The sequence below is a fragment of the Triticum urartu genome, chromosome 5A (assembly GCF_056163025.1).
Source record: "Triticum urartu cultivar PI428250 chromosome 5A, HENAU_Tu73, whole genome shotgun sequence".
In the NCBI taxonomy this organism is placed as follows: Eukaryota; Viridiplantae; Streptophyta; class Magnoliopsida; order Poales; family Poaceae; genus Triticum; species Triticum urartu.
The window spans coordinates 247299258-247315488 of record NC_141877.1 but is presented as its reverse complement, the minus strand read 5'-3'; the positions used below and the strand labels follow the sequence as shown (position 1 = coordinate 247315488).

The 16231-nt window shown below is 43.4% G+C and overlaps 1 protein-coding gene across 3 annotated transcripts; it reads right to left on the bottom strand.

Annotated features, from left to right (window-relative positions):
* Nucleotides 1-8773: 8773 nt before the first annotated feature.
* On the bottom strand, nt 8774-14280 carry LOC125508495 (MADS-box transcription factor 13-like). 3 transcript variants are annotated; one of them, XM_048673223.2, is made up of 8 exons: nt 14106-14280; nt 12827-13039; nt 10645-10729; nt 9988-10052; nt 9813-9912; nt 9523-9564; nt 9365-9406; nt 8774-9279 (listed from the first exon to the last, which is right to left on the bottom strand). In XM_048673223.2, the coding sequence occupies exons 2-8, from the start codon at nt 13006-13008 to the stop codon at nt 9025-9027; spliced, it is 771 nt and encodes a 256-aa protein (XP_048529180.2). In that variant the 5' UTR covers nt 13009-13039; nt 14106-14280; the 3' UTR covers nt 8774-9024. The 3 variants fall into 3 exon arrangements, with proteins under 3 accessions (XP_048529180.2, XP_048529181.2, XP_048529182.2); XM_048673224.2 differs by lacking the exon at nt 14106-14280 and adding an exon at nt 13958-14090; XM_048673225.2 differs by lacking the exon at nt 14106-14280 and adding an exon at nt 13473-13900.
* Nucleotides 14281-16231: the final 1951 nt, after the last annotated feature.

The window sequence follows — 16231 nt, the reverse complement described above, 5'->3', positions numbered from 1 at the left end:
ACTTGGCACAAACACTAATTAAAATAATAAAACCACATCTAAACAGAGGCTAGATGAATTATTTATTACTAAACAGGAGCAAAAGGCAAGGAACAAAATAAAATTGGGTTGCCTCCCAACAAGCGCTATCGTTTAACGCCCCTAGCTAGGCACGATGATTTCAAAGATGCTCACATAAAGGATAAGAATTGAAACATAAAGAGAGCATCATGAAGAATATTACTATCACATTTAAGTCTAACCCACTTCCAATGCATAGGGATTTTGTGAGCAAACAACTTACGGGAACAAGAATCATCTTGCATAGGAAGGTAAAACAAGCATAACTTCAAAATTTTAAGCACATAGAGAGGAAACTTGATATTATTGCAAGTCCTACAAGCATATGTTACTCCCTCATAATAATTTTCAGTAGCATCATGAATGAATTCAACAATATAACCAGCACCTAAAGCATTCTTTTCATGATCTACAAGCATAGAAATTTTACTACTCTCCACATAAGCAAACTTCTTCTCATGAATAGTAGTGGGAGCAAACTCAACAAAATAACTATCATGGGATTGAAAATTGAAATCAAGATGACAAGTTTCATGGTTATCATTATTCTTTAAAGCATATGTGTCATCAAAATAATCATCATAGATAGGGGGCATGCTTTCATCAAAATAAATTTGCTCATCAAAACTTGGGGAACAAAAAATATCATCTTCATCAAACATAGCTTCCCCAAGCTTGTGGCTTTGCATATCATTAGCATCATGGATATTCAAGGAATTCATACTAACAACATTGCAATCATGCTCATCATTCAAATATTTAGTGCCAAGCATTTTATAGATTTCTTCTTCTAGCACTTGAGCACAATTGTCCTTTCCATCATACTCACAAAAGATATTAAAAAGGTGAAGCGTATGCGACAAACTCAATTCTATTTTTTTAATTTTCTTTTATAAACTAAACTAGTGATAAAACAAGAAACTAAAAGACTCGATTGCAAGATCTAAAGATATACCTTCAAGCACTAACCTCCCCGGCAACGGCGCCAGAAAAGAGCTTAGTTGACGGGGTGTGTTAGTGCTGCTTTCCTTGCCTCCCCGACAACAGCGCCAGAAAAGAGCTTGATGTCTACTACACAACCTTCTTCTTGTAGACGTTGTTGGGCCTCCAAGTGCAGAGGTTTGTAGGACAGTAGCAAATTTCCCTCAAGTGGATGACCTAAGGTTTATCAATCCATAGGAGGCGTAGGATGAAGATGGTCTCTCTCAAGCAACCCTGCAACCAAATAACAAAGAGTCTCTTGTGTCCCCAACACACCCAATACAATAGTAAATTGTATAGGTGCACTAGTTCGGCGAAGAGATGGTGAAACAAGTGGTATATGGATAGTAGACAAAGATATTTGTAATCTAAAATAATAAAAGCAGCAAGGTAGCAAGTGATAAAAGTGAGCGTAAACGGTATGGCAATGATAGGAAACAAGGCCCAGGGTTCATACTTTCACTAGTGTAAGTTCCCTTAACAATACTAACATAATTGGATCATAAAACTATCCCTCAACATGCAACAAAGAGTCACTCCGAAGTCACTAACAGCGGAGAACGAACGAAGAGATTATGGTAGGGTACGAAACCACCTCAAAGTTATTCTTTCCAATCAATCCGTTGGGCTATTCCTATAAGTCTCACAAACAGCCCTAGAGTTCGTACTAGAATAACACCTTAAGACACAAATCAATCAAAACCCTAATGTCACCTAGATACTCCAATGTCACCTCAAGTATCCGTGAGTATGATTATATGATATGCATCACACAATCTCAGATTCATCTATTCAACTAACACAAAGGACCTCAAAGAGTGCCCCAAAGTTTCTATCGGAGAATCACGACGAAAACGTGTGCCAACCCCTATGCATAGGTTCATGGGTGGAACCCGCAAGTTGATCACCAAAACATACATCAAGTGAATCACGTGGTATCCCATTGTCACCACAGATACGCACGGAAAGACATACATCAAGTGTTCTCAAATCTTTAAAGACTCAATCCGATAAGATAACTTCAAAGGGGAAACTCAATCCATTACAAAAGAGTAGAGGGGGAGGAGAAACATAAGATCCAACTATAATAGCAAAGCTCGCGATACATCAAGATCGTGCCAAATCAAGAACACGAGAGAGAGAGAGAGAGAGAGAGAGAGAGATCAAACACATAGCTACTGGTACATACCCTCAGCCCCGAGGGAGAACTACTCCCTCCTCGTCATGGAGAGCACCGGGATGATGAAGATGGCCACCGGAGAAGGATTCCCCCTCCGGCAGGGCGCCGGAACGGGTCTAGATTGGCTTTCGGTGGCTACGGAGGCTTCTGGCGGCGGAACTCCCGATCTAATCTCCGCTCTGGAAGTTTTAGGTCACGTAGGTATATATGGGTGCAGGAGGTACGCCAGGGGATCCATGGGGGCCCCACGAGGCAGGGGGCGCGCCCTAGGGGGTGGGCGCGCCGCCCACCCTCGTGGGCAGCTCCCGTATCTACCGACGTGAGGTCCAAGTCCATCAAGTGTGTTTCCTTCCAAAAATAACTTCTCCAGTTGATTTCGTTCCGTTTCGACTCCGTCTAATATCCCTTTTCTTCAAAACACTGAAATAGGCATTAAACAACAAATCTGGGTTGGGCCTTCGGTTAATAGGTTAGTTCCAAAAATAATATCAAAGTGGATAATAAAGCCCAATATTGCCCAAAATAGTAGATAATATAGCATGGAGCAATCAAAAATTATAGATATGTTGGAGACGTATCAGGCAATAATAAAGTTGTTATTTATATTTCCTTATATCATGATAAATGTTTATTATTCATGCTAGAATTGTATTAACCGGAAACTTAGTACATGTGTGAATATATAGACAAACAGAGTGTCAGTAGTTTTCCTCTACTTGACTAGCTCGTTGAATTAAGGATGGTTATGTTTCCTAACCATAGACATGAGTTGTCATTTGATTAACGGGATCACATCATTAAAGAATGATGTGATTGACTTGACCCATCCGTTAGCTTAGCACAATGATCATTTAGTTTGTTGATATTCCTTTCTTCATGACTTATACATGTTCCTATGACTACGAGATTATGCAACTCCCGAGTACCGGAGGAACACTTTGTGTGCTACCAAACGTCACAACGTAACTGGGTGATTATAAAGGTGCTCTACAGGTGTCTCTAATGGTGCTTGTTGAGTTGGCATAGATCAAGATTAGGATTTGTCACTCCGATTGTCGGAGAGGTATCTCTAGGCCCTCCCGGTAATGCACATCACTATAAGCCTTGCAAGCATTGTGACTAATGAGTTAGTTGCGTGATGATGTATTATGGAACGAGTAAAGAGACTTGCCGGTAACGAGATTGAACTAGGAATTGAGATACCGACGATCGAATCTTGGGCAAGTTAACATACCGATGACAAAAGGAACAACGTATATTGTTATGCGGTTTGACCGATAAATATCTTCGTACAATATGTAGGAACTAATATGAGCATCTAGGTTCCGCTATTGGTTATTGACCGGAGATGTGTCTCGGTCATGTGTAGATCGTTCTTGAACCCATAGGGTCCGTACGCTTAAAGTTCGGTGATGATCGGTATTATGAGTTTATGTGTTTTGATGTACCGAAGGTAGTTCGGAGTCCCAGATGTGATCATGGACATGACTGGTCGAGATGTAAAGATTGATATATTGGACGGCTATATTCAGACACCGGAAGTGTTCCAGATGATTTCGGAGAAAACCGGAGTGATGGAGGGGTTACCGGAACCCCCCGGGAAAGTATTGGGCCTTAGTGGGCCTGAGGGGAGAGAGAGGGCTGCAGCCCAGGAGGTAGCACGCCCCCTCCGATGGGAGTCCAAATTGGACTAGGGGAGGGGGGCGCGACCCCTCTTTCCCTCTCCCTCTCCCTCTCTTTCCTTCCCCCTTCCCTCTTCCTAGTTGGACTAGGAAAGGATGATCCTCTTCCTAGTAGGAAGAGGATTCCTCCTCTCCTTGGGGCGCACCTAGGCTGGCCGGCCTCCCCCCTTGCTCCTTTATATACGGGGGCGGGGGGGGCACCCAAAGACACACAAGTTGATTATTCCAAGCCATGTGTGGTGCCCCCTCCACCATAATCCACCTCGATCATATCGTAGCAGTGCTTAGGCGAAGCCCTGCAACGGTAGCAACATCATTACCATCATCACGCCGTCGTGCTGACGAAACTCTCCCGTGATGCTCTGCTAGATCGGAGTTTGTGGGACGTCATCGAGCTGAACGTGTGCTGAACTCAGAGGTGCCGTGCGTTCGGTACTTGGATCGGTCGAATCGTGAAGACGTACGACTACATCAACCGCGTTCTCATAACGCTTCCGCTTACGGTCTACAAGGGTACGTGGACGATACTCTCCCCTCTCATTACTATGCATCACCATGATCTTGCGTGTGCGTAGGATTTTTTTTTTGAAATTACTACGCTTCCCAACAGTAGGGTATTACCTCCATCAAGAGGGCCCGAACCTGGGTAAACATCGTGTCCCCTGTCTCCTGTTACCTTCGATCCTCAGACCCACGCAAGACATAAATAAGGTGTTCTCAAATTCGTAATAGTATTAAATCCGATAATAGTGAAACCTTAAAGGTAAAACTCAATTCATCACAAGAAGATAGAGGGGGGAAACACCATATGATCCAAATATAATAACAAAGCTCGCGGTACATCAAGATCGCGCCAAATCAAGAACACGAGAGAGAGAGAGATCAAACACATAGCTACTGGTACATACCCTCAGCCCCGTGGGTGAACTACTCCATCCTCGTCATGGAGAGCGCCGGGATGATGAATATGGCCACCGGTGATGGTTTCCCCCTCCGGAAGGGTGCCGGAACGGGCTCCCAATTGGTTTTTCATGACTAGAGAGGTTTGCAGCGACGGACCTCCCTTGAGGGTTTCTGGATTTATAGAAAATTTTGGCGTCGGTTTCACGTCAGGGGGGGTCCACGAGTCAGCGACAAGGCAAGGGGGCTCGCCCTAGGGGGGTTGGCGCGCCCTTCACCCTTGTCGTTGACTTGGGACTCTTCTGGTCCAACTCTTTTGCTTCGGGGACTTCTTTTGGTCCATAAAAAATCACCATAAATTTTCAGCACGTTTGGACTTCGTTTGATATTCCTTTTCTGCGAAACTCAATAACAAGGAAAAAAAATAGAAACTAGCACTAAGCTCTAGGTTAATAGGTTAGGCCCAAAAATAATATAAAATAGCATATAAATGCATCGAAAATATCCAAGATGGATAATATAATAGCATGAAACAATTAAAATTTATAGATACGTGAGAGAAGTATCAACGATCAAGCTGACTACGAGGGTCTGTTTTCTGCATGCAAACGAAGAACAAACAAGAAACTAAAATTGCAATATGGATATTCCAAATATAAGAGGAAAACTCTATTAATGAAGGTGGGGTTCGGAGACGCCTTAGTCTGGTCGTTGAACACAAATGAAGTACGCAAAGTTACAGCTATGACGAACTTTTATACTAAACAAAACCCAAAGTCTAAACGACGCCCTATTGACGCTCAAAAGTGGCACGATCATAAAGCAGCATGCCGGGGCGAAAACCTTGCCGGGGTAAAATCTTGCCGGTGTGAAAGCTTGCCGGTGTAAAGGCTTGCCGGCGTGGAAAGCTTGCCGGCATAGAAAGATCGCCGGTGTGGAAGCTTGCCGGTGTGAAATCTTGCCGGGGGAGAAACCTTGTCAGGGACGAACCCTTGCCGGAGTACAAACCTTGCCGGAGTGGAACCTTGCCGGTGTGAAAGCTTGCCGGGTAGAAACATTGCCAGTGTGGAAAGCTTACTCGGATGGAAAACTTGCCGGGTTGGAGGCTGTGATAGTCAATCGAACGAGAAGTTGAAGATGGGCTCAAAAGATTATTCATATGATCTCGGATGGAAAAATGTTCTACACGGAAGTTGTGCGTCTCGTTGAAACGATCGATTTTGATATAAAGATCGTCCCAACCGAGGTCGTATGCGAAAGTTAGAACAATCAGAGTGCAGCCCTGTCACGAGGCGAGATGTGGCGCGCCCTACCAGACGCATGTCTAATGGGTAGCGCGAGGGAACAAGTGTTTTGCGCGAGCGATTTGTCCCTCAAGATGACCTCTGATCAAAAAACGTTCAACATGAAAGTTGTTCGTCTTGTCAAAACGGTCAAGATTGCTTTTAGGCTCATTTTCATCTGAGGTCGTTTACCACCTCAAAAAATTACCCGCAAGGTGCAGCCAGTTTAAACCGAACAGTTTTGGAAAGTTCGGACAAAACCAATCCGAATTTGACTAGTATTTTGGACGTGAATCCAAGCCTTTTCCTTGCACGGGAAGTCCAGCCGCCTCTTATATACCTAAGGGGTGATGGCCGATTGAACAACACCAATCAAACCAATCAATCTATTACACTTTTGTGTTCATCTATCTTTATCCCCTACCCTTGTATCTTTCTTTCTCGTTATTCGTTCGTTCTTCGCATTGGAGGGCAGCGATCCACGAGGCTCTAGGGACGAGCGAATCGACCTAGGGCAGCCCATAGCCGCCGCACTCCCTGACGGGGTCCCTCCCGGGCGTGTGGGGTTTCGGGTCTTCAAAAGCGCCCGCTGACTGTCTTGCGTATCGCGCTGTCGGTCAGGTCTCCTTCGACATGAGCTGTGGTGCATCATCCCCGGCATCGAGGGTACACGTGACGTGTTCGTATGTCAACACACTTTTTGGCGACTCCGTTGGGGAACGAACCCAGAATCTCTGGTGACTCCGCTGCGGTGTACGAACACGTCACGTGTACCCTCGACGCCGGGGGTGATGCACCGCAGCTCACGTCGAAGGAGACCCGACCGACAACACGATACGCAAGACAGTCAGCGGGCGCTTTTGAAGACCCGAAACCCCACACGCCCGGGAGGGACCCCGTCAGGGAGTGCGACGGCTATGGGCTGCCCTAGGTCGATTCGCTCGCCCCTAGAGCCTCGTGGATCGCTGCCCTCCAATGTGAAGAACGAACGAATAACGAGAAAGAAAGATACAAGGGTAGGGGATAAAGATAGATGAACACAAAAGTGTAATAGATTGATTGGTTCGATTGCTGTTGTTCAATTGGCCGTCACCCCTTAGGTATATAAGAGGCGGCTGGACTTCCCGTGCAAGGAAAAGGCTTGGATTCACGTCCAAAATACTAGTCAAATTCGGATTGGTTTTGTCCGAACTTTCCAAAACTGTTCGGTTTAAATTGGCTGCACCTTGCGGGTAATTTTTGAGGTGGTAAACGACTTCGGATGAAAATGAGCCTAAAAGCAATCTTGACCGTTTCGACAAGACGAACAGTTTTCATGTTGAACGTTTTTTGATCAGAGGTCATCTTGAGGGTCAAATCGCTCGCGCAAAACACCTGTTCCCTCGTGCTACCCATCAGACATGCGTCTGGTAAGGCGCGCCACATCTCGCCTCGTGACAGGGCTGCACTCCGATTGTTCTAACTTTCGCATACGACCTCGGATTGGGACGATCTTTATATCAAAATCGATCGTTTCGACGAGGCGCACAACTTCCGTGTAGAACATTTTTCCATCCGAGATCATATGAATAATCTTTTGAGCCCATCTTCAACTTCTCGTTCGATTGACTATCACAGCCTCCAACCCGGCAAGTTTTTCATCCGAGTAAGCTGTCCACACCGGCAATGTTTCTACCCGGCAAGCTATCACACCGGCAAGGTTTGTACTCCGGCAAGGGTTCCTCCCTGACAAGGTTTCTCCCCCGGCAAGATTTCACACCGGCAAGCTTCCACACCGGATGATCTTTCTGTGCCGGCAAGCTTTCCACGCCGGCAAGCCTTTACACCGGCAAGCTTTCACACCGGCAAGATTTTACCCTAGCAAGGTTTTCGCCCCGGCATGCTGCTTTATGATCGTGCCACTTTTGAGCGTCAACACGCCCTAAGGGCTGTATATATGGAGGAAGATGGGGGAAACTTCGTGACCCCTTGGAGCAGGGGTCCGAAACCAACCCTAACTCTTGTTTCCCCACACACACGGATTAAAAAAATAGCATATACTCAAGTATTCCAAAATTACATGGGTCTGGCCCAAAAAATAAGGTGACGCCACACCTATTATAAGCTATGGACTTTATTTATGACAATGCATCCTGTATATTTCGTCCATGTCCTTGTATGCCATCAAGGAGGCTTCAAAGTACTGAAATCTGCACTAGAAACGTCGTTCTCGTTCCCTTCGCGCGCGTCTTCATCTCCATGCTTGTTTCTTCTTCAGTGTTCATCCCTCTTGTCCATGCTAGGCCCTTCATTAGTAATCAAGACAAATGTATCTAATTTAGGCAGCATCATATTCTCATGAACATTAAAATTGTTACCAGGAAATGAAAGTACCTGGTAATTCAATTAGCATGCGCGAGCTCTAGTGATTGGTCCAGTGTGTATGACAGCAGGGGGTGTGGGTGTAACAATGATATTGATGTCCTCATCACTTGGTGAGACCACTGGATCAGATAATGTGCGTTGGTGCGAGGTCTCCTTGATGAAAAGATGGTTGTGGGTGTAGCGACAGGTAGCGAGGAAGGTGGCATTAAGTTGATCCGTGTATTTGCTTTATAAGACTTCATTAAATAATATAATAAAAATAGTTGTGTGGATCCTTGGATGCTTCGACCTCCTTTTCATAAAAAAGAAAAAGAAAAAAGTAATTATTAATCAATAGGTTTTACTCTGATCAAAGAACAATTGTGTAGCAATTCGTCAGAATATACGTGAGTAATTCTCAGAAATTTGGTTCTACACCAGCGGCAAATTTAGAGGTACTTGGGACAATAAAACTTGGCACACATATATCTTAGCCAGACGGTTTGACCGGAACAGTTGAGTACTGATAACACTGCCGACCACTTTCCAGTTTTATTGCAGTGTGTGTAGTCAAGCAAGAGCTCCTGCAGGTTTACTAGAACTGATGAGCCACATCGCCCGCGCCCGGTGGAGCAAGCTGCTGGTAGCCTAGGTTCAGCTGAAGCGAGGCCTGAGCATGAGCCTGAGCCTGAGCCTGAGCCTGTGCCTGCGCGTGCGCTTGCACCGCCGCCTCGAAGAGGTTGGCAGGGAAGAAGCACTTCATGTCCAGTGCGGTGAAAGGGTTCAGCTCCGGCGCCGCCGAGGGCCTGGCGATAGTCACCTGCTGCATCCGCTGCTCCTCCTCCGCAATCTGGTCACCAGACCATGTATAACGTGGACAGTAGTTATAGCTTAATTAATTTGGAACCATCGAAGTTGATTTATAGCTTCTGTACCTTGGTTCTGAGATCAATGTTGTCACTCTGAAGCTCTATCTCCTACAATGGTGATGAGAATATATGTATTAAATGCAAGACGTATAATAAAGCCAAGATTGGTTAATTAGCTAAAGGAAGCCTGTAGAACAACCCATACAGTAGTATACATTACGTACCCTTTTGACCATGTAGTTGATCTCAGAAGATAGGAGCTCATTCTGAGACATGAACGCACAGAGAAGGATCAACATTTATAAGTAAATAATTTATGGATCTAGGAGTATAACAATGATATAAGAAACTCAAGAACTACTCATATTTATATGCCTTGTAAAAACACTACTGTACAATTTATTAGTGGACGCTATATACACTAGTACTATGTGAAGGTACGGTACTGCTGGATGCCAAACTTTGATGAAAGAGTGCAAAATCGGAGGGAAGTTGATCAAAGTTTCAAATATACCTTCCTGGCCCTGATCTTCGCAATGCCTTTCTCAAGCCGGCTTTCGAGTTGCTTCAGCTCCTTGAGTGACAGGTTCCCAACAGAATCACCAACCAAGTGCCTTTATAGAAGATAAGAATTGGTTACACGATGGGGGGAAAATGTGTACATGCAAGCATGTGCAGTCTGATCTTACTTGTTAGTGCTTTGCAGCATCTGGATCTGGTGGCGCAGCTTTGCAGCTTCTTGCTGGTAGTATTGCTTCAGAAATAATAGATTATATCAAGAAAAACAAAGAGAGTGAGCTGTCTATCACATTCGCTAATTAATATCCACGTCATCCCATTCCAATTGAGTTAGAAAAACCAAGCTCCAGCCCATGATTTGGATGTTTTACCAGTGCTGTGGCTTTACTTACTGTTCTGTTTTCAGTTAGATGTGCTGATCCTAGACGATGTACCAGTAACTGCAAATGTACGTACGCGGGTATATATGCATGCTTACCTATATAGGAGTAGTATATACTGTAGTATATATTCAGAGACAGACAGACATGCACGCATGCACACACAGAAACATAATCATGTATAGGAATTGTAGACATGACTGCTATCTGATCCCCGTTAGGTACATATATGGATTTGCTTTGGTGGTTCGGTCCTAAAGATTTAAATCATGGCCATCTTTGATCCATGTGTGGCTCTCAAGTGTCAGTTCATTTCATGTATACTTACAAGCTGACGAATTTAGTGCAAGTAGCCACTGATCGATCTAGAGTCTAGACCCTTAGCTGGTTATCAAGAAAATTAATTTAATCACATGCATATGGATATGGTTCTAATGAGCTAATTACCTGAGCATTGACTTCTATGAGAGGTACCCCAGAGGTTGAGCCACAAGCATGTGCCTTCTTGTACCTGTCAATTGTAGCCTTGACACTGCAGTTGATAAACAAGGGAGGAGAGACAGGCAAGCACTCATCAATGACCTAGTTTGATGCATGTGTGCAACAGATGTGATAGTGTTCACAAGACATACAGAAACAAAACACAAAGCCCTCAATAGTTTCTTTCGGTTACTTAAGCATAAAGTTTGGCAAAAGAGTGTGTACATACATATATGCGCTCAAACGTGTACACAAGAAGGGAATGAAATGCAGAGAGGCATACATTGAACAGTATCGACGCAGCCTTTGCAACGAGGACTCGACAAGGAGCAAGCTGGCACAGCAAGCTAGGGGAAGACGCTCAGTTTCTTAGTTGGTGCAAGCTAGTTGTTGATGTGCATGCATGTCAATCGACGAGACTAACTGAGATAACACAATGACTAGCTTAGCTTCATGCATGCACGTATGGTTGGGGACTTGGGAGGATGACCAGGGACTGGGAAGCGATCGAGGAAGAGGAAACTCTAGGCAGGTAGGCAGCTAGCTTTAGGACGAGGTACGACCGTACGTTTACATGCAAGGTCCCTTCAGTTCTGGCTGTTGCCCGGCCGGACTGATATGATGTGCATGTGGAGAAATATTTATGTAATGACAAAACATGACATATATGCCTACGTACTTGTGTGTCTTTTGTGTCAAGTGCGTGTCAGTGAGAGAGCAGGAGAGTGCCAATGCATATTAATTATTATTTGGTACAGAGTGTGTATATATATGACAGACATTGGTAAATCTCACATTATATCTTTAATTAATTAGCACATTTTTTTGGCAGGGTATCTTTAGAACATGTCATTCAGTTTTTTAAAGGTTCCTACTTCCTTCTTTGTAGAGAATAAAAAATAAAAAATATCTGATCTATGTCACTTGGTTAACATGCATACAAAATAAATAAAATTGAGACATAAACAGCTAGCAGCATGCATGAATTTTGGTGACAAAATAGTAGTTTTTATAGGACAATATATAGAAATGCAGTAAGATCAAATCATGGTTGCATTTCTTTAGTGTACATAAACATCAAAATATGAGATCCAAAATTTTCATCTTTATCTAATTGCATGACATAAATTCAAAACAGGTGACTTAATGAATATAAGAGTTGAATTAAAAAACATGTGAGTTAATGGATATAAGAGTTCTCGCTATACAAGAAAATGTCTGCTGCACGTACGACACAAATACAGTGGCAGAAAGATTCTCTTGGTTTCGGTACTATTTTACGTAAAAAGGTGTATGCTAAAACTATACATGGTATATACTATCAAACAAATCGTATTATATATTACCTAAATATTCTTATATACTGCATACTACGCATGCATACACTCCTATATGATAGATACTACCTAGAACATATGAAACACACACGTCAGTACGTGTAATTACACCTGGTTGTAGAAAAGTGCTATCAAAGTGATTTTTTTTAAAACCACACAGGAGAATTGCGTGCCTTTTGTATTAATAAGGATAATGACTATATTCAATTACAAACTAGGCGGACACAGTTTCACGCGTCCACACATTGACACTATCGATGACCTAAGGCGCCGGCGCGATCGACGGCCACCACTCGCGCACATTGTCCATGGGTGAGCTTAGATTAGAAAATCTAATTAACAAGGCTTTCTTAAGTTATCTAACATGGGTTGTTAAAAATAAAAGGCTTCTTGGCAAAATGAATGTTGAGTATATTACTACCCTAAATTGATTTTGGGTAGTACATTGGCCTATTTTGACCTCATATATATGTTATTCAACTCTATATAATACTAATTAAATAACCATGGCCAGTCTAAAATTAAATAAACTACATATACCACCAAAACACGAATTTCTCTAAAATATTCCAAGACCTGAACGATCTGAAAACTACAGAAGCGACCAGCAGCCTTGTATTAATACTTCTTACAAGAAAAAAAAACAGCCGCTGCTATATAGTACGTCTTGCACAGAAGCAATCAGCGGCAAGACCTAAGCCTAGTTGAGCTGATCATGAAATGACATATATGTACCTAGAAATCAGGGAACACATGAATTCATCACCAAGCTTAGCTACATCTAGGCTGGAGCTGTAGACGTACACACAGACCTGTTGTTGGAGTACTCGTAGAGGCGGCCGCGGCTGGAGAAGACGATGAGCGCCACCTCGGCGTCGCACAGGACGGAGAGCTCGTAGGCCTTTTTGAGGAGCCCGTTCCGGCGCTTGCAGAAGGTCACCTGCCGGCTAGTCGTGTTCTCGATCCTCTTGATCTCAATCCTTCCCCTCCCCATCTCGACCTCTTCTTAGTCTCAGCCCGGAACTCTGCCAAATACGCAGATATCGAAGATTCAGCAAAAGTTTACACGAACGCAAATATATATATATATATATATATATATATATATATATATATATATATATATATATATATATATATATATATGCAAATGCTGTGATGGATCTAACAAAAAGGTAAAAGGAAGGCATATGAAAGGGATGAACAAGGAACAAGATAAGGGATCGATTGGCGGGCCTAGCTTGCAAAGAAAACTGGAAAACGGCCGGAGAAAAACAATTCCATGATTTGACTGATGGACGACCAAATTTGCAGATGAGTAAAAAGGGTGATTCGATCCCATGATTCGACGGATGCAAGTCCTTTTGTTTTGAGAAGAAATCATGGCGACATAAGATCTAGCAAAGGTAATAAAAGCTTTCTTCTTCTCGATCTGTCTCTCGAAATGAAATAACCCACCAAAGCAAGAAGTAGATCGCTTTAGAACCAGTTCGCAGCTGCTGGGCTGGGATGGAATTAACAGCTCCACGCAAAAGCAATTTATCTCTGCAGTTTCATTCCTCGAAGGGAAAAAGAAGAAAGTAAATCTTTTTATTTTTGGTTGAGAAGAAACTAAATCTGATAGCAAGATCGTTTTTGTATTCCCAAAACAAAGCAACCAAAAGTTGCTACGATCTCTCTTAACAAAGTACTGTGGCTGCTTAGAAGAAACATTGGCGCGTGTCTTGTAGCATGTTACCGTGCAAGATGAAAGATCTATCTAGCTAGCTAGGAAGAGATTGAACGCTGTACAAGTAAACCAACCAAGCCTTCCAAAACGAAACAACAAGATAGGCACCGGCGGCCGTGAACGAATCCAAAGTCTAGATGGCAAGAAAGAACGGGAGGGGAAATCATCCGTTCTAAGAAAAGAAAAGAAAAGCATCAAAGAAGAAGAGACGTACTAGCAGAAGAAGAGAAAGGGTGAGATGGATCGATTTCCTCAAAGAGACACAACATATAAACAAAGCAACAAGATCGATGTAAACTGCAGACATATACATGAGCAGCAGATCCTAACGAAATACGAGCATGGATACAAGGAGGGTAAACCTAGCTAGGCAGAAGAGAGCAGACGATCGACTAGGTATGGAGCTCTCTGATGCAGCTAGCTATAGCTGTCCTTCCTCCCTTTGGTTTATAATATAGGACCCAAGCCGAAGGCAGAAAAAGGAGGGGCTCCAGTTGGGTTTTCCTCCAGGAGGTAAAGTAAGAGACGAGTTGATAGGAGCCCAGGGAAGGCAGGGTATTAAAGGACGGCAAGATGCTGAGACCGCCACTTGCACTGTTGCACCGAAATGCATTTCTCGCTTGCCGGCCGAGGCCTTTCTTACCTTGCTTACCCGTTTATGGATGTTCCTTAATTTAGAGATCTCTCTTTATTAATATGGAATACTTTACTTGATCATGGACGTGTCCCCTCTCTTTTCTCTGTATGTACATGTTGTCGAGCTATTTGGTCTAGAATTAATTGGCCGAATTAGTTATGTGCAAGTAATTAGTTAAGAAGACACGAACTAACTATGGGCAGATCGATCGTTCCATGTATATATGCATGTGAAGTTGTCATGGAGAGTTCAATTGAAAATAACCTGTCGTCTTTGTTCAACACTTGTGTGCCCAGTCTTGGGAAGTGCAGTACGTGTATACTTAATTAGCTGCTAGTTCCATAATTCTGTTAGGTAACTAAATTAGGCCCCTATGATATATCCCATTATTGCATGTGAATTAGATTTGTTAATTTACATTAATTTGCTCCCAAGGATATACATACGTCTGAGAGAAAAAAATTGCAATTAATTAGTCTGATAAATTAAATTTGACATGGGTGTGGACGACTCGGAATTAATAATTCTTCTGTTTTATGTTGGCAAGGAGGTACGTACAAGTTGCACAAAGGAGATGCATGCACACAAAAACATACGCCGGCCCGTGCATATAACACTGTCTCCAGCCCTAACACAAAATAGCTCGCCAGTACGTACAACTCCTATATATTCAACTCACGCAACCGTCTGTCTATATGCTAGGCATCCATCATCTAGTTGTGTACATGGCGCAGTTCATAGTTCCAATTGCCTGCCACAGTTCACATGCAAGTTCCTACTTATTAGTATATCATCATATCATCCAAGTGTACCAGCTGTACATGTGACCATAGCAAGGCATGGCATGCATCTGTGTGAGTCACATGCATGTACTCCGGCGATCACTCGAGTCAATGCAATCGATACCAAATTCCAAACCCGGCCGGCCCTTGTTCTTTTCTCCCTCTCCCTTTCCGGTGCTAAGCATTGACTGCAGCTAACTGCATGCTATTGTTCACCCGCAAAAAAAAAAAAAACTGCATGCTATTGTTTTTGATCGAGCTTTAATTTGAATAACCTGGCAATTTGCAGTTACTATTTTTTTAATATTTTGTAAGTATGGCCATCTCTCATCATAAAACTCTGATATTTAGTGAGAGAGAGAGACGACAACGCAGTGGGCGGTCAGGGGTCAATGTCGCGTTGCCGAGTTTAGGTGAGCAGGACCTGATCCTCACCGCGAGGCAGGTCGCCGGATTTGTGCTAAGCTAATAAACTTTTCTCACGCCAATATCTTCTTTCTACTTGATGGTTCATCGATGCACTGGACGGCATCACACACGTCACTCCCACTATGTACGTCCATGCATGTGAGGCTGGAGCCAGTGCAAAAGCAACGCTTATGTGCTGCACAGCTGCAAAATGAGTTAATTGCGCCAAAATACCAAATCGAGGGGTAGGTTTACACAAAACACGCACTTTCAAAATTTTAGCAGAAAACACTGTGTCTGTGGTAAACTTTTTACGTAAACAACGGATCCGTGGATTAGAGCGTTCTGAGCATGTTTATACCAAATGGGTTCCGCTTTATACCGACACGCTCTACAGGAAAAACACAAATCACCTAGTATCGAGACATAAGCCGAGTGTCAAGACATAGATGTTGAGTATATGTGTTATGTGCGTATTTGTGTATCTGGCCCACCTTTTAATTCCTTATATAGTTAAGATCGTGGCCCACCGTTGTATCTCATATATACGCGCGATTGCATCCGGTCAATACATCGTGCAATTCCATCATCATACATGGTATCTGTTTCTAGGTTCTAAGCTTAGTTTCCGCCCGTCGCCGCCGCGCTCCCACCCTTGCGC

What these genes read in the sequence shown, in the direction of transcription:
- LOC125508495 (XM_048673223.2), bottom strand. Translation starts at nt 13,008, where the DNA reads ATGGGGAGGGGAAGGATTGAGATCAAGAGGATCGAGAACACGACTAGC. An exon ending in CGAAGATCAGGGCCAGGAAG is followed by an intron (nt 9,565 to 9,812) that starts GTATATTTGAAA and finishes TTCATGTCTCAG; the next exon opens with AATGAGCTCCTATCTTCTGA. An exon ending in TCAACTACATGGTCAAAAGG is followed by an intron (nt 9,407 to 9,522) that starts GTACGTAATGTA and finishes TCACCATTGTAG; the next exon opens with GAGATAGAGCTTCAGAGTGA.